The 25,614-nt window shown below is 43.1% G+C and overlaps 1 protein-coding gene across 1 annotated transcript in view; it reads left to right on the top strand.

Annotated features, from left to right (window-relative positions):
* map3k12 (mitogen-activated protein kinase kinase kinase 12) overlaps window positions 1–24,200 on the top strand; it is a gene marked incomplete at both ends in the record, with an annotated part of 25,768 nt that extends 1,568 nt beyond the window's left edge. The window contains 12 exons of the mRNA XM_080849310.1: window positions 1,429–1,612; window positions 2,104–2,295; window positions 2,553–2,711; window positions 16,262–16,420; window positions 16,687–16,795; window positions 17,707–17,816; window positions 18,680–18,796; window positions 19,066–19,203; window positions 19,299–20,040; window positions 20,377–20,444; window positions 20,760–21,084; window positions 24,033–24,200. Coding sequence (XP_080705436.1) covers window positions 1,429–1,612; window positions 2,104–2,295; window positions 2,553–2,711; window positions 16,262–16,420; window positions 16,687–16,795; window positions 17,707–17,816; window positions 18,680–18,796; window positions 19,066–19,203; window positions 19,299–20,040; window positions 20,377–20,444; window positions 20,760–21,084; window positions 24,033–24,200 — 2,471 coding nt within the window. The remainder of the gene's footprint in view (window positions 1–1,428; window positions 1,613–2,103; window positions 2,296–2,552; window positions 2,712–16,261; window positions 16,421–16,686; window positions 16,796–17,706; window positions 17,817–18,679; window positions 18,797–19,065; window positions 19,204–19,298; window positions 20,041–20,376; window positions 20,445–20,759; window positions 21,085–24,032) is intronic.
* Between the last annotated feature and the right edge of the window lie 1,414 nt (window positions 24,201–25,614).

Raw genomic sequence — 25,614 nt, 5'->3', positions numbered from 1 at the left:
CATGCCATCCTTGCAGCCATTACGCTAATTGACTACTCGAGCGAGGATCCATAAAACAAACTTGAAAAGGATAATGGAGTGGCATGTTGTAATGACCCTTCGTGGCCATGTAGTTCTCCTTTTCAGGGAATGAAACGATGGAGCTGCAGACATTTGCAGTGTTTGGGCCTCTTCCATTGGCACAAGTTTCCAGAAAAGAACTGCAGGGGATCTGGACTAGTCGCTAATTTAGGGCAGTTTAGCAGTTCAAAGAAGGCAGTCTCTCAGAATGCTAACACGCACAAACCCACACGTCATTGCTGGAACGGTATCTGCCAGCCCCCCGCCCCGTACCCCCCAGACTCCACTATCCTAAAAACATTGTGGAAATCTGAATGCATACATAAATAATTCTTAGTTATTATTCTGTTTTGTTTTGCAAGAAAATTTCACGCTAGAAAAATGCTGCAGGCTCTATGAACCGTCTGTTCCTCCATCCCAAAGCTCCTGTTACGCTCTCTCTCTCTCTCTCTCTCATACACACAAACACACACACACCTCCTTTGGGAAACCACTCTACCTCTCTCAGCACATCCCCCCCCCCCCCCCCACCTCTTAAAGCCTTGCCTCCCCCTCCTCTTTTCCCCTCTTCAGCTCTAAGGATCTTGTCGCAGGTCCCTCACACAATGGCAGTAAGCAGGATTTAGAGCCAAAAGCATATTACTCGCAGCAGATTAGAGTTTTTGCGTCTGTCTGGGACCAAATGTGGGGAATGGCCACAGAGTTCAAGCTCTGGATGTCAGCGCACTGTGCGGTGTCAATGTTGGTAGACTTACTTTCTTTGAGGTGTGAGGGAGGTTGTATAAATTTAGCTGCATTTAGCAGTTTTTTCTGTGGCACATTACTTTCCCAGGCGCTGTCATTTTGGCTGGTGTTTGTCTGGTTGAGCAAAAGATGATGCTTCACCTCTCACAAAGCTCTGATTACTGCAATAGCCAGTAGGCCTCTAACTTCACTCACGATGTAGGGGCACGCTCTGTTGCCTCCCGCGCTAACGAGACGAGGCAGGGCAGGGACTGTCACAAACCAAGCAACCAAGGACAAATGTTGGGGAGAAAATCAATTGACAATGAAAAATATGTTTACAATGCGACAGTGAAGCCAAAACAGCAAGACCTCCATTAAAAAAAGTGCCAGACTGCACTACTTTCATATTTCTCACTAGCAGTTTTTCCATTTCCATCAACATCCTGTTATTGCATTCAGTCTTTCATTTGTGTAGTCCTCACCTCTCTTTTGCTTTTCCTTGCTCTTCTTCTCTCTGTTCCATTTTTCTCCCTGTCTGACTCTTAACTCTTGGCTTACCTCTGTTCTTCCTTCTCTTTTGTCCCCCTCCTCCTCCTCCTCCTCCTCCTCTGTGTCCTTCGTCTCCCTTTCCCACTTTCTCAGTCCTCTGGGAGGTTCCGTTCGAGGAGATCTCCGACCTGCAGTGGGTGGGGAGTGGGGCCCAGGGCGCTGTTTTCCTGGGGAAGTTACACGGAGAGGATGTGGCCGTGAAGAAAGTGAGGGACATCAAGGAGACCGACATCAAGCACCTGCGCAAACTTAAGCACCCCAACATCATTACCTTCAAGTAAGTGAAGCAGCGCTCTGAGATGTGACTACAGTGTGAGGAGAGTGGAGTGGCCATAACACTGTTCATGACAAGATTAGTCTGATAAGAGCTCCTAATAGTTGGAGTACTTTCAAGGTGTGCATCTAAAGCATTGTTTTACATGACACCATCTAGTCCTCTACTCATCCTTTCCAAAGACGGATTGCAAGTATACACTGGTTCTCCACAATATACTTTCATAACATTGCCAACTGTGACACCTACAACATGTTGGTTATATATACATTTAGCGCTTTAACTGAGGGTTTTACCAGATAATTCTGCACGACATTATAAAAAGACCTACAGGACAATCTATTCCTTAATCCAAATGTTTTAGTTCAAAATATGCTTGGATTCCGAAACTATTGCAAATGTTTGCCAGCTCCACATTTATACAGGAGCACTCTTTCTTTCCAGAATTGCCTTAAATGTCTTCTCCTTTCCCCACTCCCTCTTGTCCACCTCAGGGGCATCTGCACTCAGGCTCCCTGCTACTGCATCCTCATGGAGTACTGCGCCCAGGGTCAGCTGTATGAGGTGCTGCGGGCCGGCAGGAATATCACTCCTTCCCTGCTGGTGGACTGGGCCATGGGCATCGCCGGAGGCATGAACTACCTGCACCTCCACAAAATCATCCACAGAGACCTCAAGTCTCCCAAGTGAGTACTACTTTGGGACGTCCTTTAGAAAGCTTAGCTACGATTGCAGCTAAGATAAACAAATTATTTAACTGATGAGAAATGGTTACTTTGAAATGCATTGAAAACATACAAATATTAGTGGTTAAGGAATATTTAGCATTGTAAGTCTTTTAAAGAATATCTACAAATCTCCAACTTAAATGAAGAGTACTTCCAAGCACTGGACTGGGTTGCAGATGTATTGTATTGACCTTATTATTTCCTGTTCTTGGCAGCATGCTGATCACATATGACGACCTGGTGAAGATCTCAGATTTTGGAACCTCGAAAGAGCTGAGTGACAAGAGTACCAAGATGTCTTTCGCTGGCACGGTGGCTTGGATGGCACCCGAGGTCATACGAAATGAACCGGTCTCAGAGAAAGTGGATATCTGGTAAATAGAAGCTATTGATTGTGTTTTTTGACCTTCAGGTCAAGTAGTTATATCAAGCAATATTTCTATTATTATCATCACTTGGATGGATTCCTACTGTCTTTTCAAAGAGCTGGATGTGAATAAAAAATAGCTGTTTAGCTGTATATATGCAACAGCATTCACACCCTTGTGTTCTTTGACTGAGTATATCCCCAGAAATTGAACTATAGTTTGCTGAAACTCTAGCTTCTTGTATTCATTTACAACATGCATCCAGTTTGACCAAACGCCTACCAACCAAGCCACTATAAAATCAGATGGGGAGCCATTACATATGGTGGTGTTTGGCTTTATTAGCTGGAAATCGTTGTTTGGATTATGGTCAACAAAGTACTAATATTTTGTACACTAAATATACATTTTTACTGTGCATCATAAATTCACAGAACCTTCAGTAAGGCTAGAGGATTACTGTGGCTGGAGCCCTTGACCTTTTTAACCATCCCAGCCTGATCTCCTGGTGTTGCTATCTTCTCAGCCCTCCGGTGCCTCTCCTCTGTGTCTCCTCTGAAAGGAATGTTCGCCTAATTCAATAATTGATTCGCCAGATGCTCTGGAGGCTCTTGGCAGTATGCCCATGTTACATTTGGAGAATAGTAGAATCCAATTTCCACTGGTTTAAAAAAAAAAAGAGAAAAAGAAAACAAGGCATGAAAGAAAAGTAGGGGGAAAGGAAGCAGCAACACTGCTGGACTAAAGGGGAGAAATATGCATTAATGCATTTTTCTTAGGGCTGGGCAACGATTACAATTTTTAATCGCGATTAATCGTATTATTTCCCTGATTAATCACGATTAATCACATTTTTATACGCAAATTCCAAAAATGAATTAAAAAGTAGTGTATAGCGATATATTAAATGTACTGCCATATGAACTAAAGTGCCATTACATTGGTTGTGCAAACAAACACTCAACATCAGCATTTTTATATAGTAGCAGTTAAATAAAATACATAATTTGTGTTAATTTCAACTTAAACAATTGTATCAAACACAAAACTAAAGCTTATTGCCACTGCATTAATGTTAGAGTGTGGTGAAGCACCAAAAATGTGATTACATTTACGTAAACCAGAAACAGCAAACATAAAAGGAAGTTAGCCAAGGTGTATTTAATTGTAAAGACATTATTTTCTAACATAGCTCTTCCCTTTGTAAAGTCCTCAATCAGGTTAACTCAACCCACAGCAAACTCGGTTACCACAATTACCTCGGAGTTACAGTGCATTATATCGATGAAAAGTGGGCGCTGCATTCACATGCTTTGACTATGAAAACTGAGGAGAGACATTATGCTGAAACGTGCGCGAGACACTTTACTGACGTTGCACAGCAAAATAAAGTCAAATAAAGTCGCCACACGCATAGATAGTGCACGAAATATGATCGCTGCTGCAAGACAACTGCCTTTTGATCATGTCCCCTACTTCGCGCACAGTCTCCAGCGTTCTGTCACAGTATCTCTGCATAACAGTGCGTTTGACAATGTCCTGGCCAAGTGCAGAAAGGCTGTGGGGCACTTTAAACACAGTCCAGCAAGTGCAGCAGAATTAGAGCAACAACAAGTTGAACATGGACAGAAGAAGGAGTCGTTTATGCAAGACGTTCAAACCAGATGGAATTCTACCCTGGACATAATAAAGAGCATCCGCAGAAACGAACCGCCACTTTTGCAGTCCTCTCCTCTTCATACAACTCGTGTATTCTCCTTGTGATGGTGACCGTCTTTAAGAACTTTAAATTGAAAATGTCCATGTAAAATCTCCGTACCCATACGCAAATGTATTTCCTTTTCCTGTTCCACAGCAGTCACCAGCAAACTTTTACAAAATAAAAGCCTGTGAGCAACAGACTTTTAGAATAATAAAATAAATAATAAAACCTGCGTTAACGCGCGTTAAAATAATTGTCACGTTAAATGATTGATGGATTAACGCGAGATTAACGCGTTAACATGCCCAGCCCTAATTTTTATATGCAGCCCTGCTTTCTTGTTCTTCAGAGGGGATGCAGTCTCCGGGCCTTCTTGGCTGGGTTTTGTTTGAGCGGCGCAGTAATGCGTTCTGACAGTTGGAGCAGAGCAGTTTAGAGAGTTCTGGATCTGAGGGCCAATAATGCAACATCCTTTATTACAAATGAGGCTTAGACCCATCCTACTCTGTCTAGGAGTAAAAGCAATACCAGGCACTAAATGCATGTGTTTCATTGCACCGTGAGGGTTTATCCACTCACAGTTTTGCATTCTTTGTGTTAAATGGTCAACTATGTTCTCCATGTTGTGTTTAAGGGCAGGGAAATGCATAATACTAACTAGAGCTTTATGCATCACATGCTGAGATATTGCAGCACCACATGCCTATGATTGCCATTTTGTTTGGGAACTGTTCACATACGTAACTGTAGTCAAGGTATCAGTCTGTCATGTCCACCCTCCTATTTTGTTGTCATGGTTTCTAAAGGAGCACATTGTGTAGGCTGGCTACATGCATATGCACACTTCAAGATGGAATGTAGGTGGGATGTACTTAAGCTTAATAAGGTTCGAGAGGTAGTACTGTATCGTCAATAATGTACTTGTTCGAGGGACTTGTTAGGCCCGACGCGCAGCGCAAACCCTCGAACAAGTACATTATTGACGATACAGTACTGCCTTGAGTACCTTATTGCTTTTATAACACGGTTGCCAGCGACTTTATAAATATTAAGTACAATTAAAATATAAACAGTAAGCTGCCTTTCAGCACAAAAAAAGTTGTAGACACCAAACGTTGTGTATCACATTTCAGTAGCCAAGAGAAAATAGTCCCCCTTTGTGTGGCTGTTGCTATGCAACAGACAAATAGCATTGGGAACTTCACGTCTGTTAGCCTAGCACAAAAAGTTTGTTGCTGATTAGCTAGGAGATCGACATTGATCTCGCACCATTTTATTCATTCACATTGCTCATTTTATAAAGTTGCCATTAAAATAACAATTACGACAATGGGACACTTTCAACTTTGTTAATATTTGTTTATATTGATTTGGATATCGCCACTAACTCTTCGTGTGAGCTACGTGTGTTTCAATGGAGTTTTGGTCTAAGCGTCAGCAGTCACCTACAAATAATATTCGAGACTTTCAGTAAAGACTTACAATACTCTGCAACATTCGTGTAGCACAGAAACAACTAACCGAGTCAATGTAGACATATAAAAAGTCGTGTAGATAGCTTAATTCACATGAAACATTCCCCACTACATTCCCCACAACACGCCGCCATCTTGGTTAGAATTTTTTTTTTGAGTGCGCACTGATATGGAACGCTCAGGTAGATGAAAACAGGTCGTACAGTTACTATATCGTTGATTAAGGCACACCCCGGAACTCACTCTCAGAATGGTGGATTCCATCTACCCGTGTTATAAATTGTCAATGAATTCCATCTACAAAGACATCGAGTCCTTAGGACAATGATTCTCCAGTCACCATGGCAATATTGGGCTCAGATGAAAATGTTTTTTCCTACCCTTGATTGGTTATAGTAAGATTTTTACTTTACAACTTTATGGAACCACAACATTCTGTTTGGCGATAGGAATAAAGCAATTGAGAGGTCAGGTCTATGGAGAGTCTTCCAGTTAATGAAGTAAGATAAATTTGGCCACAAAAGTGTAACTGTAACTTTCCGTGTTGTGTAAAGTGTACTGTGAAGAATATGGTGATTTCTAATTTACATGAAGCATTATGTAATGTGATAAACACAAGCAGCATTTCCCTGGATTTATCCAGAGTCCCGGCCTGGTACAGCCCAGTCGGTCCAATGCTGCAGCAACCAGATTAAAAATTGAGGGAAGAAATTAGCTGAGGTTGCAAGGTGAGAGCTGCGCTGCTTAAACATTCACCAAAAAACACACACACACACAAACACACGCACACAGACACGCAACGCACAAGCACAGGCACAGGCACAGCCAGACACAGACACAGACACAGACACAGACACAGACACAGACACAGGCACAGGCACAGGCACAGGCACAGGCACAGGCACAGGCACAGGCACAAACACAGGCACATACAGACTCAGAAAGCTCCTCACTGCTCAGAATTTAGACCTAGTCCTTCTCATGCATAAATGTATTACAAATGCTTTGGACAAAAGCGTCTGCTAAATGACTAAATGTAAATGTAAATGTAAATGTAAATTATATCTTGGCGACTCCAGTCTGACGGAGATTGTGAATTTTGAGGAGATGAGGATAATGATGGACCATTACCAATGTGCTATGGTAATTCACCCAACAATTACAGAGCTGCCAGTCAGACGCAAATTAGTTGAGCTTTCATACATTTCCCCCCTCGCTATTTCAAATCCAAGGAAGCTGTAGATGGAGCCCATTCTCTTTCTTCCTTCTTTCCATATGTGGTGACGATTCTCACAGTCAATGCGTCAAATATGAGCCTCTAGAAATACTTCCACAAACGCTGCCCTCTCACAGTCACTCACTTAGGCTGCCTCCCGTCTCCAGCCTCTACTGCGCACAGGCGTCACCATGGCAATCAAACGTGTCATCAACAACAAGCACACTCGCATTTAACACCACACCCCCCCTGCCGCCCTACACACACCCCACCCCTGGGTGTAGCCGCTGGGGAGTGTGGAGGTTTTACCTGACTGATTTGAGCCCTCAGCAGGTGGAGGTTTTTATCAGAATGGCTGAGCCCAAAACCCAAAGAAGCAAAAGACCTGGACGCCTAAAATGCATTTCTGTTTTCTGTGTTAGTGCAGTAGCTGGTCTCCCTGATCTGCATGCAACCACAGGATTAACACATTCTGAAGCCTTGTTTACATGGACCCTAGATTGTCAATCTGATACAGATAGCTAATACAGATAGCCCTATCATTTAGACGAGCACTCTCTATCCGCACTCTCTATCCGCAACGATCGAAGTCTGGGGTAAAAAGTGAGTAGATATGAATCGGTACGGGGGCTGGTGTTCGTCTGCACGGGTTCACACATTGTTATTGCTCCAACCAATATATATATCACTTGTTCTCCTTCTACTTCACACTCGTGGTGGGTCTCCAATTCGCTCTCATGAATCCAGCATACTGATTTTTGTTAAGCCTCCTATCTTGATCTAATTCTTTTTATTCAGACGTTACATACCTCTCATGACCACAAATATAAATTGGCCAGCGATTAAATTAGCTTTTTTCTTCATATATTAATGTAGAATGGTCAGAGCAAAGCCTCATGGGAAATGCTCACCTCTCAATAAAGCAAAGGCATTTAAACAACTCACAGACATATCATGTTGCACTGTTCCAAACTCTTTATTATCAATAGAAAATCAAATTAATTTTCGTATAACCTACACCGATTGTATTAACCACTATAATGTATTACTGTGCAGATTAAATGTAGGCTATGTGGTTAGGCTAAACGTTGCTAATTGTAGCTTGTCTACTGGCTGCTTACCCATGTCCTCTTGTCTTCTTCTACGTTTTTTCACGTTTTTTCAGTTGTCTGTATCAGCGCTAAAGCGCCACCATCAGGCGTGGGGTATGTACTACAGTCAGTTCATCCCAAACTGGTGTGTTAGTCTTTACGCAAATCTCTTGTTACCAGGCTCCATCCTTACGCAATTAAAAGATTCGATAGGTGTGAAAAATGAACCAGATTCAGTGAAGCTAGGCTTCATGTAAAGGGCCCCTAAGAGCTAGGTTCAGCTGGTTTGTGTTTGTTGTGGTGTGAATATCCAGGTATTCACAGATATGTAGAAGATGGTAGAGATTCAGCTCAGGTGTGACACCCGATGGAGAACATCAAGAACGCTCCAATGAAATAACGGGACTTGCTTTCAATGCTCTGGTGTCTTAATCTATGCTGATGTTAATGGAGTTCATATGACCTTTTTTTGTGTAAAATCAAAGGCCCATTCACTCATGCCTGACATGATGCAACACGTGTCCTCTCTGCTCAAAGTGACAGATTATGGTACTTCTGATCTTTGACTAGTGGGACCAATTCGACTTATTCCCCTCACGGCCATATTGAAAACGAAAACGAGGCTTGGCTGGGTTAACCCGACCAGATGCCATTCTCTACTATACGAAGAGTAATGATTGATGGAGAATGGACCACAATTCTTCTGTCCTTGCCCTTTAACCGCGGTATTAATAGATTATTTTTTGCAACTCACCGTCAGCATCATGTTTATTTACTTGACTATTATGACATGCACCAAACATGGAATGTGTGTGCCAAAATACTGTAGCTCAGAACGTGAGCAACCTTTGAACAGCCTCTGAACGTAAGGAACTCTAATACCTTAAAGTAACAGTATTTAGCAATTGTACTTAAGGGTAAGGATGGGCAATCTAACCTTAAAATAACAGCTTTAATGCGCTACAATAACGTTTAATATTGAGAATGGGCTCTGTGCTATTGCCATACCAGGGCATATTACTGCGTTATGTATGTTTGCCTTAAGACTCCCGGTTACTACTGTCTGCTGAAGTAGCTTATTTGCCGTTTTGTGTTACACGTGCTTGATTTTTGACTGTGTTCTGGAGGTCTTTGACTCACTAGTTTGTAGTGTCAAAGTAAGGGAATTTCAACTGGTTTCGCTAGGCTAGTTTAAGAAGCTTATATCTCGTTAGCGATGTAGCAATTCCTCCCATTTATTGCATCTAATAGCTACCTTGACCATGTAGGGGATCTCATTCTTTCTCATGGAGGGAAATGCCCCCGCTCTCACACTTGCCCTGTCACACTCTCTCTTTCTGACTGCAAAATATTGTTATTCACAAGATCATCCCGTTAGATACCCTATGCTAGCATTTATATACAATATACATTATTGCCACTACTGAAATGTTTCTCTGTCCCTACGTCCCTTACCCCTGTAACAGTTACCCTATTAGTACAGTAAACCGGTCTTGCCTGTATCATGTATTTTACCACCGGATGTCTGTGTATATACTATGTCCCGCGACCAAATGCTGGCTGTGTACAACCCCTGTTGCCCCCGGCCGACCTCAAGCAGATGGGTCCCCCATTATGTGACGTGGTTCTGCTTAAGGTTTCTTCCTGCCTAACAGGGAGTTTTTTCTTGCCCCTGTTGCCATTGTGCTTGCACTAAGGGGGTCTAGGCTCTAGGCTCTGGGCTCTGTTAAGCACCTAGAGGCAATTGTATTGTTATGGCGCTATACAAATAAAATTGAATTGAATTGAATTGAAATGTCAACAGGCTTAGCCGCGAACATCTCGTTAGCGATGTAGCAATTCCTCCCATCTGTTGCATCTAACTTAGCTACCTTGACCATGTAGGGCAGGGCTCTTCAATAGGCGGCCCGCGGGCCGGATCCGGCCCTTGTGATGCTTTGGACTGGCCCCCAGAGTGAGCTCCGGTAGCTTTATTCAGTTTATGACTATTGCTAATTGTACACTCTCACGTGTAGTGGGTGGCGGTATGCACCCATATACACTGTGTGCACAATTATTAGGCAAGTGAGTATTTTGACCATATCATAATTTTTATGCAAATTTTCCAACTCCAAGCTGTATAAACTTGAATGCTTATTGGATGTAAGCATATCAGGTGTGATGTATCTGTGAAATGAGGGAGGGTGTGGCCTAAGGAGATCAACACCCTATATCAAGGTGTGCATAATTATTAGGCAGTTTCTTTTCCTAAGGCATAATGGGCCAAAAAAGAGATTTAACTGACTCTGAAAAGACAAACATTGTATAAAGTCTTTCAGAGGGATGCAGCACTCTTGAAATTATTAAGATATTGGCGCGTGAACACAGAACCTTCAAAGGTTTTGTTGCAAATAGTCGACAGGGTCACAAGAAACGTGTTGAGAAAAAAAGACGCAAATTAACTGCCAAAGATTTGAGAAGAATCAAATGTAAAGCTACCAGGAACCCATTATCATCCAGTGCTGTCATATTCCAGACTTGCAACCTACCTGGAGTGCCCAGAAGTACAAGATGTTCAGTGCTCAGAGACATGGCCAAGGTAAGGGAGGCTTAAACCCGACCACCACTGAACAAGACACATAAGTTAAGACGTCAAGACTGGGCCAAGAACTATCTGAAGACAGATTTTTCAAAGGTGATATGGACTGATGAGATGAGAGTGTCTCTTGACGGACCAGATGGCTGGGCCCGTGGCTGGATCAGTAACGGGCAGAGTTCCACTTCGACTCAGATGCCAGCAAGTTGGAGGTGGGGTACTGGTATGGGCTGGTATTATTAAAGATGAGCTAATTGGACCGTTTTGGGTTGAAATTAGTGAAATGGACTCAAAATCAACTCTCAAACCTACTGCAAGTTTTAAGAAGACACTTTCCTCAAGCAGTGGTACAGGAAAAAGTCTGCATCTTTCAAAAAGACCATGATTTTTATGCAGGACAATGCTCCAGCGCATGCATCGAAGTACTCCACTGCGTGGCTAGCCAGTAAAGGCCTTAAAGATGAAAGAATAATACATGGCCCCCTTCCTCACCTGACCCAAACCCTATTGAGAACTTGTGGAGCCTTCTTAAACAGGAGATTTACAGTGCAGGAAAACAGTACACCACTCTGAACAGTGTCTGGGAGGCTGTGGTTGCTGCTGCACAAAACGTTGATCGTCAACAGATCAAGAAACTGACAGACTCCATGAATGGAAGGCTTGTTACTGTTATTGAAAAGAAGGGTGACTTTATTGGTCAATTATTTTTATTTTTTTAAATGTCAGAAATGTTTATTTGTATATTTTGAGCTGTTTGTGTATTATTCTTACTTAAACAGATGAAAATAGACAAGTGAGATGGGAAATTTGTCGTTTTTCATTTAGTTGCATAATAATTATGCACACTCATAGTTGCCCAATAATTGTGCAGACATAGATATTCTCCTAAGAAAACCAAAACCTCACTTTTACTTTCTTAAATATTCAGGTTTGAGGTTATTGACATTTTGTATTGACCGAGAGCACTGTAGTTGTTCAATAATAAAATTAATCCTCAAAAATACAACTTGCCTAATAATTGTGCACACAGTGTAGGTAGTGGTAGCCTATATTTTTTTCCTACTCTGATATATATGGCCAGAAAACCTTTGCCTGTAAGTATTTTCTTAAACAGTTGATCAGTTATTACTTAGAAACATTACTTCTTGTGGAAACCACTTGTACTGAACCTTAGTTTGTTCAAATTGTTTACTTTGATGAATATGCTAAACGCTGGCGCGGTCTCTATGGAATTTCCCCTATAAATTAGCATTAAGCTAACGTAATTTCTATCACAGTTAAAAATGCAATGCTAAGTGATTGTTTTTAGAAACGAATGTTACGAGATGAGATTACCAAGATTACTCTGTATGTCTGCTCAGTTTTACAGTGCTTCTTAAGTAAAGGTTTGTAAAGAACTTCAAGCTTCAGACTTTCTCTTGGGAAACTGTTATCTATCTGCCAAGCCAATTTAGCAGGCTAGAGGGATCATGCCACAAACAGAGAAGCACGGGCAGAATAGTAAAACAAAGAATTGGTGCACTTGGAAGTTGTTTGCCAGTTAAATGAATTAAATTCTAAAGAACTGATACAGTTCACCTGAAATGAGTGAAATTTGAAACACTTTTCCTTGATATAATACCATGCACTTTTAAGTTGTTGCAATTCTATTCAGTTCCATGCAATGCACTTTGTTGCTGGAGATGCATTTGATTCAGCCTGTCACTCAAATCAGTTTAATCTTAAATATTGAGGATAATGACCAGTCAAGTTGTGTTGGTTCATCTATTTACAATGAAGTGCATGTTTTTGTTAGTTAATTGCATTTCTTCAAATGTCTTGGTTATTGCTCACCTGGTTTGATTTTTGAATCCTTGGGCCTATGCGCCTCTAGCACTTACAAAATAGAATATAATGACTCCTTCAGTATGTTGTTGTAATTTCTTTATAAATTACCGTGATAACTCATATTCTCCGGCCCCTGACTTTGCCTCAGTTTCAAGAGCCGGCCCCAGCTCCAAACTAATTGAAGAGCCCTGATGTAGGGGATTTCATTCTTTCTCATGGAGGGAAATGCCCTCGCTCTCACACTTGCCCTGTCACTCTCTCTCTTTCTGACTGCAAAAGCATTGTTATTCACATGATCATCCCGGTTAGAGAAATGTCAACATCGGGGGTAGAAAGTGAGTAGATTTGAATCGGTACGGGGGAAGGTGTTCGTGTGCACGGATTCACGCAACCTGATGATGTCATTGTCCCACGTGATCGCATCCCGACCTCAAGCTGAACCCCTATTCACATAGACATACATGTCTATGCCTATTCACCCCATTACTTCCCCTCATAACAGCAACAACAATTTAAATGTTTGACGTGGCTTACCCTGACTAACCTTTTTCTACTGTGCTTGTTTCTATTGGGATAGTGTGCTGTTTTACCTACATGTGGATAGTTTTTCGTGGTCTTACTTAGCCATGACATTTTTTAGACCAGCCAGAACACCTGACTAATTATTAAATAACTGAATGAGTTGCCATGGCGCAGCCAGTGAGGCAGCACTCCAGCTTAAAAAACTAATATTTTCTTCCTTTTACCTTGCTGCTATTTCACGTGAATTTTGCCAAGTGTATCTCCCATCTACCTAAATCGATGTGGTAAGAAAGAGATAACATTGACAATCCACACTTTAATCAATCTGTTTAATCTATTTGCATTAGACCATTGTACAAAACCGCTTTTTGAAAGTGTCAGCAATAGCCTATATGAGCAAATCTGACGTACAAATATGTATTATAGACGGAAGGTTTCAAAACGTTCTATAATAAAGATGAATGCTAAGTTAGCTCTTGTCCTTTCAGACAATGATAGCCAGCATTAACGTCACTTCAGAGGTACATTACGTGAAGGACAAAGCCCTCAACAATAGCATACATTTGTTGTTAGTAATAAAACCATGAAATAGGAGGCAATTGTTATGAAAACACACCACTTGCATTGTGGTCTCTCGTACTCAAGCAGACTCTCCAAGACAACTCACAGACATTTCATGTTGCACATTGCTTTGTTGAACTGTTCCAAATTCTTTATTATCAATACAAAATATTCATTTTCGCATAACCTACAGTCTGCTTTGACCACTGATTTTCTTAACCGGCATAATGTGTTGCTGTGCAGATTAAATGTAGGCTATGCGGCTAGGCTACACGTTGCTAATAGGAGCTTGAGGAATGCCTTGTTTATCCATGTGGTCCTGTCTTCTCCTACGTTTTTCAGTTGTAGGTAGCAAAAAAAAGCAAAATTAAGCGCCACCAACAGGCGTGGGGGATGTACTACAGTCAGTTCCTCAACAATCTGCTGCCTCCGTGTTTACGCAAGTCTCTCGTTACCAGGCTCCGTCCTTACGAAATTAAAATATTCGATTTGTGTGAAAAATGCCCGATTCGGTGACCCTGGGCTTCGTATAAGCAGCACCTCAGCTACCTTGACCATGTAGGGGATCTCATTCTTTTTCATGGAGGGAAATGCCCTCGCTCTCACACTTGCCCTGTCACACTCTCTCTCTCTGACTGCAAAATATTGTTATTCACAAGATCATCCTGGTTAGAGAAATGTCAACAGGCTTAGCCGCGAACATCTCGTTAGCGATGTAGCAATTTCTCCCTTCTGTTGCATCTAACTTAGGCTGAATTTAGACGGAGCCTAGTTTCACTGAATCGGGTTCATTTTTCACACAAATTGAATCTTTTAATTCCGTAAGGATGGAGCCTGGTAACGAGAGATTTGCGTATAGACGGAGCCACCAGATTGGGTTGAACGGGCTGTAGTACATACCCCACGCCTGTTGGTGGCGCTTAAGCGCTGTTACAGACAACTGAAAAAACTTGAAAAACTTAGAAGAAAAGACTACACAGCACACGGTAAAGGAGCACAGCACACAGATAAACACATTACACAAGACATTCAAGCTCCAATTAGCAACATTACATTATGGTGGTTAATAAAATCAGTGATCAGACTAAAGGTTATGCGAAAATGAATTCTATTTTCTATTGATAATAAAGAGTTTGGAACAAGTACAACATGACATGTCTGTCATCCCATTTCCCATGAGGCTTTGCTCCGACCATTTTACATCAATTTATGAATAAAAAAGCAAATTAAATCGCTGGCCAATTTATATTTGTGGTCATGAAAGTTATGTAACGTCTGAATACAAATAATTAAAAGATAGGAGGCTAAACAAAAATCAGTAGGCTGGATTAATGAGAGTGAGTTTGAGACACACCATGAGTGGAATGTAAAGCGACAACAAGTGTTATATTTAAGCAATAATCCCCAAGAGGCCGTGCTTTGCGCTGATTTTAGAACAGGTAAGGGAGTTGTTAGGCACGACGCGAAGCGGAGTGCCGTTAAACCCCCTTACCTGTTCTAAAATCAGCGCAAAGCACGGACTCGCGGGGCTTATTGCTTTTCTAAACCTGTTACTACACATATTTTATATGGTTTCATAAATAAAGACAATTCAGTTTAAGAAACAATAGTTTAATGATAAACCGTCATTCTTCCGCCACTAAAAATTATAGTTCCTAAATAAATCGTTGCCACGCAACCCTTGAAGCAATGCAACAGCCAGATGGAACACTGGGTATGAAATGCGCTATATGAATGCCTTGCCATTCGCTGGGCAGTAATATGGAATGTAATCAGGTCAAATTGTAAGGTAATGCTGGATTTTACAACGGCTTTTAGCCAATCACAATCAAGGATTTGAACAATCAGGTTTAGAAATATTGGTTGGAGATCGCGCGTGGATCACGTGGGACAATGACGTCATCAGGTTGCGTGAATCCGTGCATACGAACACCAGCCCCCGTACCGATTCAAATCTATTCACTTTTTACCCCCGATTCGGATCGGGGGGATACCGTGTGGGGATAGACAGTGTTCGTCTAAATGATAGGGCTTATGTATTATGAACAGCTCGGACGCAGACAAACTAGACTTCGTATAAACAGCACTTTAGCTACCTTGACCATGTAGGGGATCTCATTCTTTCTCATGGAGGGAAATGCCCTCTCTCTCTCTTTCTGACTGCAAAAGCATTTTTATTTACAAGATAATCCCGGTTAGAGAAAAAAGATGCCATGAATCACCTGTCATTTTACACTTTTTTGACTTATTCGTGCTAGCAATTCTGACAGTATAACTTAGCTGCCATTTGCTAGCTAGCCAAGTAAATAAACATGATGCTGACAGTGAGTTGCAAAAAATAATCTATTAATGCCGCGATAATAAGGGGCAAGGGCAGAAGATATGTGCTCCATTTTCAGTCAATCATTGCTCTTCATATTGTAGAGATTCTAGAGAATGACCTCAGGTTGGGTTACCCAGCCAAGCCTCGTTTTCGTTTCAAAATGGCGTCGCGTGGGAATAAGGCGAATAATGAATTACCCATGTTCTCCTCCCCCTTTCTCTCTCTCTCTCTCTCTCACTATGTTTCCCGTTCCCTCTCTCTCAGGTCATTTGGTGTGGTTCTGTGGGAGATGCTGACGGGAGAGGTGCCGTATAGAGATGTGGACTCCTCTGCGATTATCTGGGGCGTGGGCAACAACAGCCTGCAGCTGCCGATCCCTGAGAGCTGCCCGGATGGCTTTAAGATCCTCCTGAAGCAGTGCTGGTAAGAGACAGAATGATTTGGAGAAGGATAGTGAGAGAAGAGCCTAGAGAGAGAACGAGAGAAATGGTTGTTTGGCGTTGGTAGACTTGGAGAGGGAGGAAAGGAGGGAGTGAGATGAGGTATAAACAGGAGCTTTGGAGCTTTTTCAGAGAGAGCACAGCACATGAAATAACAGCACTTGTTAGGGGACCTGGAAACACACTTATGGGAAGCATTTTTGGTGTGAAGCTGATGCAGAATTTTTTCACATTTATCATCACCTTTAGGAACGTCAAACCACGAAACAGACCCTCCTTCCGGCAAATTCTGCTCCATTTGGATATAGCCTCTGCAGACGTCTTGTCCACTCCACAGGAGACATACTTCAAATCACAGGTACCTCCTCAATTCTCCTGTGCTTACTGCAAATTGTCCCTTGGTGGTCCACACTTTTGCCCAGAAGGGATGACTGAAAAAAAGGCTCACATAAACATAGAAAATCAAGAGAAACTTTCTCTTTCTCTCACATACAGACACACACGCGCACACGCACACGCACACGCACACACACACGCGCACACACACACGCACACACAAACACAAACACGCACACGCACGCACAAATCAGTACTTCTCTTTTCCCCATGGCTGCACATCTTTCTGATTATATCTAATGACGCAAATAGAGTTCACTCTGCCTCTCCCTCTCTGGGCTTATAATGGATTTAACTTGTGACATTCACAAGAAGCATATTGCTAACAAAGTCTATTGATTTATTAGAATGGGTAAGAAAAACAATACAAGAGAGAGGGATAGATACAGACAGAGAGAGGGAGAGAAACCATAGAGGAATGACAGGTGGAACTGCTATAGTGTTAAAAAAATAGAACAACTAACAAATGTCTGTGCGCGTGTGCCTGTGCCTGTGCCTGTGCGTGCGTGCGTGCTTGTGTGTGTATGTGTGTGTGTGTGTGTGTGTGAATGTGTGTGTGTGTACATGTGTATTACCTTACACAACCCACTTGGTTTTCAGAGCACAACATGTCAAGAGGTTCTAACATGAAACCTAAAAAAATGTTTGGGTTCATCATCCTGATATTTATTATGGTTGGTCTGTTCTGACACAGCTTGAATTGGAAGTGGGTGTCTAATGGTTGCACTGCTGTTGCTAACCCCTCACTAAACCCTGTGTGTGTGTGTGTGTGTGTGTGTGTGTGTGTGTGTGTGTGTATGTGTGCGGGTGCGTGTGAGTGTGTGTGTGTGTGTGTGTGTGTGTGTGTGCGTGTGTGTGTTCTCCTGGACCTAGGCGGAGTGGAGAGAGGAGGTGAGGCAGCACTTTGAGAAGATCAAGTCTGAAGGAACATGTCTGCACCGGCTTGACGAGGAGCTCATCATCCGCCGCAGAGAAGAACTCAGGTTAGTCTGCAGGAATGGCAGGAGGAGGATTGTGCGATTGGGCTCCCACTTGGAAGACTGGAGAGTTTTTAGTTCCTAAATATTCAAATAGATTCCTCAAAGATACCAAGTAAATGGTGGGGATTCAAATTATCCTTAATTTGTGAGTTGTGACGTCTTCATACTTTTAACACCTTTGCTGCTGATCACAGTGTGTGTATGTCTGAAACTGGTTGCATGCTACACGAGACACCACACATCATGTCACACATGGCATAGGCTGTCCTGTCACACATGGCATAGGCTGTTGTGTCATTGGGCCTCTGTCTGTCAGGTCAAGTCATTGGAAGCAGACTCAGGCTGAGTATTTAGTATATCTCAGCAACATGCAGTGTCTTTATTATTAAAAAAGGTGACTCACTCTAGTCCTTTTTGGACTCCTTGGTTTCCAAGATATCTACACCTTTTTCTGGAACTTTTATACCAAATGAAATCTGAGGCTTGAAAAATGAGCTCCAATGAAGCAATGAAGCTCTTACAAAAATGACACAGAGATGGCATATTGATATGAAAACCTTGGATGCTCAGATGTGAGCAAATAACATCGGAACAGTGCCACATAACACTCCATTGTGTGTCTGTCTGTCTGTCTGTCTGTCTGTGTGTGTGTGTGTGCACCCAAGTGGATCATATTACACTATGGCAGTGTGACAGCTACATAAAACTGCAGCAATGCACCCCCCATTTTTTATCCCTACCACAACTGGTAAATTAATCTCAGTGCTACAAAACTAAATGTAAAATTGTTCTCATATTACATTTCATTTTCTTCTCCCTGTGGTCTGTCTTCTCACTTTTCTTATTTCCCTTTGTTCATCTGAAAGGCACGCCTTGGACATCCGTGAGCATTACGAGAGGAAGCTGGAGCGGGCCAACAACCTGTACATGGAGCTGAGTGCAGTCATGCTGCAGCTGGAGCTCAAAGAGAAGGAGCTCCTCAGGTAATCACCAGACAGGAGGAAGACCAGAGACAAGACAGATATCAAAGAGTGGAAGGAAGGAGAGAGAGAGAGAGAGAGAGAGAGAGAGAGAGAGAGAAAAAAACATCAGACTGCGTATGAATATTTCATCTGTAACTTGAGCCCAGAGGATCAATAAGGCAATTTTGAACAGAGAAAAAGCATTCGGGGAGTGAGGAGAAGTGAAAATGCTGGGTACTGGAGGAGAAAAATGTTCCATAAAAGCTGGTTTGTGTGTTTGTGTTTGGCAGGAGGGAGCAGTCTTTGGATAAGAAGTACCCTGGTCTCTTCAAGCACCACAGCTCCAGACAGAGCGGCTCTTCCAACTCTATGGAGAAGCTCATCAAGAAGCGCAACGTACCTCAGAAACTTCCCTCCCACAGCAAGAGGTGAGCAAGGAGAAGGCTTCTACATATAATGCAAGAATTGGGACCAAAAGATATCATTCAGGTTTTATTTACCATTTTTTTTTTCCATTCTATAGACCCGACCTCCTTAAATCAGAGGTCATCCTGCCGAAGCTGGACTCCTCCCTGACGCAGGTCACTATCCCTTCCTGCCCCAACAAAGGCTCCACCTCCCCGGGCCGCTCGCGCCGCGGGAAGCCCCGCTACCGCAAAGCGGGCAAGGGAGGCAGTGGAGACCTGGCAGGCCTGAAGGCCACACTGTCCACCTCCCTGCGAGACACCTCCAACACCGGCACCACTGGAGGAGGCAACAACAACACCACCAACTCCTCCCAGCTCAGCAGCAAGCAGCACCTGGACCCGAGTGCTGCCCTGCGCGGGCTCCAGCATGACCTGCTGCTGAAGAAGATGTCCTCGTCCAGCCCTGACCTCATCTCCACCACCCTGGAGGCAGAGGGACGGCGGCAGGAGGAGGGGCCTCTCCCGGAGCTAGACAGGGGCGGCATGAGCGCCTTGGGCGGACTGGCAGGCGTTGGGGATGGGGCGGACCCGGGGGTCGGCACAGATGACCTGACGGAGACACCGCCGCGGAGCGACACGCCCAGTGAGGATGCCAACTCCATTCCTTTCTCCAGCAGCCCAGACTCACCCTGTGGGAGGGGGGCGGCAGCCGGGCGGGGGTCAGGGCTGGGGTCCCCACGGTTACAAGACGGGGAGGAGAAGGAGGAAGGGACGAGCATGATCCGGTCGCCCCGAGGGGGCACTTCACATCTCACTCCGGCGGCCATACTGTACAGGGCTGCAGTCACACGCAAGCAGGTGAGTAGGCTGTATGAGGTAATGTGTGTGTGTGTGTGTGTGTGTGTGTGTGTTTGTGTGTAGGCAGGCTGAGCTTACATCCTCTGACATTGCCAAGCGTATTTGTGCTGATGACTCACTCGCAGTAAAAGAGGTTAACAAAACAACAACTGTGTTCTGTACGGGCTTGCGTCACAAGTTTTAAAAAGTAGAACGGCCTTCCTAGCTTCGTCTTTCAGAGGTACAGCGTGTTCTTTTGTCTCTGCCAAAAAGCTTGCCTGCCTGCTCAGTGAAACCTCTCCTTTCTGTCCCTCTCTCTCTCTCTCTTTCTTTGTCTCTCTTTCCTGCCTTTCATAGAGACGAGGAGTGTCCTCAGAGGAGGAGGAGGGGGAAGTAGATAGCGAAGTGGAGTTGCCACGGAGACGGTAAGCATCGCTGCATCTAATGTGAGCATTATTACAGGAAGCATATAGTTCACCACAGGCTTGATATGTGCCATACACAGCTCTGACTGGCATTAGAGGTGTATGACTCACATATGAGCCTTGACCAAAACCTTAACCTCTCCTCCTTGATCATATGAAACACACATCTCTAAAGACAAATAGACTTTAGAATAACTACAGGGTTTGAAACACCAGGATACTGAGCACACGTCAGCAGACCCCTCACTGTCCACTTTTCTTTGTCCTTCTCTCTTATACAAACACACACACACACACACACACACACACACACAGGCGGCCGGTGAGCATGACAAAGTGCCAGTCCGTATCAACCTTCAGCTCGGAGAACCTGTCCGTGTCAGATGGTGAGGAGGGCAACACCAGCGACCACTCCCACAGCGGCACTCCCGACGTGGTCAGCACCAACACGGACGAGAGGCTCGACGACAAGAGCGACGACCTGCTCTCCCAGGGCTCAGAGATACCAGCTGACCCTGCTGACCCCTCCGACGCAGCAGACGTCGTCGACCCTGGCCAAGGCTCTGACGGGCTGTCGGAGAAAGAGGCCGCCATCAGACACGTCCGGACGCAGCTCAACACAGGACAGAACTGCTTTGAGGTATGTCACAGAACTGCATTAAAAATCATGTCGACCAACACATACCAGTTTTGCACAGAAGAACAGATTAGCTGTATGCCACTACAAAGCAGACATTGAATAGCACTGTCTGAACCTTTATGCCCTTTATGGGAGAAAAGTTTTATTAGCAATAGGGGGTATCTAACATAACACAAACAAACAACAACAAACGCGAACAAGACATGTTGGTTATGAATAACAGCTGAAGTAGAAGACGATGACAATGACGACGACAAATCAGTTAAAATATGAGTGTGAATCACCAGGAGTACTATGTCAACATGAACTGAGGAAGCAAAGCTCTTCGGCCCCCTTTACACGGAGTCTAGATTCACTGAATCTGGTTCATTTTTCACACCTATCGAATCTTTTAATTGCTTAAGGATGGAGCCTGGTAACGAGAGATTTGCGTAAAGACTTACACACCCGTTTGGGAGGAACTGACTGTAGTACATACCCCACGCCTGTTGGTGGCGCTTTAGCGCTGCTACAGACAACTGAAAAAACGTGAAAAAACGTAGAAGAAGACAGGAGGACACGGGTAAGCAGCCAGTAGACAAGCTACAATTAGCAACGTTTAGCCTAACCGCATAGCCTACATTTAATCTGCACAGTAATACATTATGGTGGTTAATACAATCGGTGGTCAGAGCAGACTATAGGTTATGCCAAAATGAATTTTATTTTCTATTGATAATAAAGAGTTTGGAACAGTGCAACATGACATGTCTGTGAGTTGTTTAAATGCCTTTGCTTTATTGAGAGGCTGAGCTTGAGCATTTCCCATGAGGCTTAGCTCCGACCATTCTACATTAATATATAAAGAAAAAAGCTAATTAAAGTGCTGGCCAATTTATATTTATGGTCATGAAAGTTATGCAACGTCTGAATAAAAAGAACAAAAATCAGTAGGCTGGAATAATGAGAGTGAATTCAAGACCCACCACGAGTGAGATGTTGAGGGAGAACAAGTGATATATACAGCCGCGGAAAAAATTAAGAGACCACTTCAAAATTATCAGTTTCTCTGGTTTTACTATTGATTGATATGTGTTAAAGTAAAATGTACATTTTTGTTTTATTCTATAACCTACTGGCAACATTCCTACCAAATTTCAAATAAAAATATTGTCATTTAGATCATTTATTTGCAGAAAAATGACAGTTGGTCAAAATAGCAAAAATGATGCAGTGTCTTCAGATCTCGAATAATGCAAAGAAAACAAGCTCATATTCATTTTTAAACTACACAATACTAATGCTTACACTTAGGAAGAGTTCAGAAATCAATATTTGGTGGAATAACCTTGATTTAAAATCACAACTTTCATGTGTCTTGGCATGCTCTCCACCAGTCTTTCACATTGCCGTTGGGTGACTTTATGCTACTCCTGGCGCAAGAATTCAAGCAGCTCGGCTTCTTTTCATGGCTTGTGACCATCCATCTTCCTCTTGATCACATTTCAGAGTTTTTTTATGGGATTCAGGTCTCGAAATTGGGCTGGCCATGACAGGGTCCTGATCTGGTGGTACTCCATCCACACCTTTACTGGCCTGGCTGTGTGGCATGGAGCATTGCCCTGCTGGAAAAAAAACTTCTCAGAGTTGGGGAACATTGTCAGAGCTAAAGGAAGCAAGTTTTTCTTCCGGGACAACGTTGCACTTTGCCTGGCTGAGGTTTGTAAAAGACCATAAGGATTGAAAAAAGCGGACTGGAGGGTCTTCTAGTTCGTCTTCTCTGATGAGTCCAATTTTCAGCTTTGCCCAACACATGGTCGTCTGATGGTTAGACGGAGACCTGGAGAGGCCTACAAGCCAGAGAGTCTTGCACCTACTGTGAAATCGGACTCATCAGAGAAGACGAACTTAGAAGAACCTCCAGTCCGCTTTTTCAAACCTTATGGTCTTTTACAAACCTCAGCCAGGCAAAGTACAACGTTGTCCCGGAAGAAAAACTTGCTTCCTTTTGCTCTGACAATGTTCCCCAACTCTGAGAAGTGTTTTTTCCAGCAGGGCAATGCTCCATGCCACACAGCCAGGCCAGTAAAGGTGTGGACGGAGTACCACCAGATCAGGACCCTGTCATGGCCAGCCCAATTTCGAGACCTGAATCCCATAAAAAAACTCTGAAATGTGATCAAGAGGAAGATGGATGGTCACAAGCCATGAAAAGAAGTCGAGCTGCTTGAATTCTTGCGCCAGGAGTAGCATAAAGTCACCCAACGGCAATGTGAAAGACTGGTGGAGAGCATGCCAAGACACATGAAAGTTGTGATTTTAAATCAAGGTTATTCCACCAAATATTGATTTCTGAACTCTTCCTAAGTGTAAGCATTAGTATTGTGTAGTTTAAAAATGAATATGAGCTTGTTTTCTTTGCATTATTCGAGATCTGAAGACACTGCATCATTTTTGCTATTTTGACCAATTGTCATTTTTCTGCAAATAAATGATCTAAATGACAATATTTTTATTTGAAATTTGGTAGGAATGTTGCCAGTAGGTTATAGAATAAAACAAAAATGTGCATTTTACTTTAACACATACCAATAAATAGTAAAACCAGAGAAACTGATAATTTTGAAGTGGTCTCTTAATTTTTTCCGCGGCTGTATATTGGTTGGAGATCGCAAAGCGATCACGTGGGGCAATGACGTCATCAGGTTGCGTGAATCCGTGCAGGAGAACACCAGCCCCTGACCGATTCAAATCTACTCACTTTCTACCCCCGATTCGGATCGTTGCGGATACCGTGTGCGGATAGAGTGTTCGTCTTAATGATAGGGCTATCTGTATTCTGAACTTTACGGACGGAGACAAACTAGACTTTTTATAAACAGCCTCTTAGGTAGTGGGGGGCTAAAATCTTAAGGTGTTTTTAACTGTGTCCAATCCTGCCCTCACCCCACCTTACCCCACCCCCACAGAACCAGGCCCTTTATGACGACTCAGACTGTGACAGCGCCGAGCTGGACCACTCGGGCAGTGCTGAGCCCAGCAGGCTCCCCAGCAACTGGGAGGAGCCTCAGGCCCAGGAGGAGCTCAAGAGGGCTCAAGAGGAGCAGGACGTGGAAGAGGTGGGGCCTGAGCCCTGAACATGACACTGGATGGGGAGAAACAGTCAAGCTTCTGTAAAGCCCCAGACCTCGTAATCACACACAGAACACACTCAAACATACCACACAAAGACACACAGACACAGACACAGACACACACTTACAGACAAATCCCAGCTGTGCAAAAACACTTTACCCCCACCTCACGTCTCCCTGTGTTATCTTACCTCCTTGCTGAGAGACTCTGGGAATCCATTTCGGGGGAAAATATAATTAAGAGGGTCTATGTCACAACTCTCCATCCTTTTTTTCTCCAGTTAAAAGAAAAAAAACATACTTCAGGTTATACCTCATATTTTCGTTCTCAGTTAAACACATGTTGTTAAAAGAGTTCTTCAGCTTTCCTGTACATATTTATTCTTAAGTGGTCATCTGTCTCCGTGATTCCTTTTTCCTGTTCTTGAGTCCGTTTCTTGCCAGTGACTTATTTTGAAGTTTTGCACTTAATTTCTGAGAGATGTGGTAGTAACAAAGATCAAATGTTTAGCCTGAATGAATCAAAATAATGTTTACATTTGTATTACTTTTATTTTTGTGTCTTTCTTTGTTGACTTATTTTTTACAGCATATTTTGTATCAGGGACTGAGTTGTCATTTTATTTAATTTTTTACATTTGGCATGTTAAGTTATTGACCATGTAAATATTTTAACTCGTCATTGTACAAAGATCACATTTCAAAGAGTTATAAGCTGATACTGTAAAATATGGTGCTGACATTTTCACCAAGTTTGGGGGGAGGGGGGCTGTCATATTGTATGGGATGCCGTTGTCATAGACAGATTGGGAATGAAAAACCAGGAATAAGCAATATTTCAGCTCAAAATCATTCCTCAGCAGATAACAAACTATGTCAGCCCTTTGGGCTGCACAACTGCATTCTTGACTTGATGAATGCCTCATCCAACATTGTAGTGTTAATTATAATGGGGGGAAAAAAAGAAATCCAACCGCATTACCACCTTTCATTATGCGTGTAAAGAACTCACCACTAGCATCTGGGAGTGTACAGATAATTTAAAAAGCATGCTTGTTATATAGTATGTGTACTCCAGACTGTATTCTGAGGTTGTTTCCGAAAGCACTCTAGGCCACACATGGAAAACCACACTTGATTACAGTAGGTAGACGTGTCAGTGCAGACCCATGCAACACACTGCTCCCAACGTTCAGACAAGGCGTGAAGCAAGGTTTTGGCAGGGCTGTAGACTTGGCACGGTGGGTGGTGCCGTACTGAATGTTAATGGAGCAGAGTAATAAGGATGATGCTTGAAGGACCAACGAGTCATGTGCTTGAAAGCTGACCAACTCACCTCCAGACTTCCAGTTCAATACCTGGTGCTATTGGAGTTGCTGAGTAACCTCTGCATCCTTACGACCTTCCACCATTCACT

Source organism: Sprattus sprattus, assembly GCF_963457725.1.
Source record: "Sprattus sprattus genome assembly, chromosome: 12".
Lineage (NCBI taxonomy): Eukaryota > Metazoa > Chordata > Actinopteri > Clupeiformes > Clupeidae > Sprattus > Sprattus sprattus.
The sequence above is the reverse complement of the archived record's forward strand: the minus strand, read 5'-3'. Positions and strand labels throughout refer to the sequence as shown.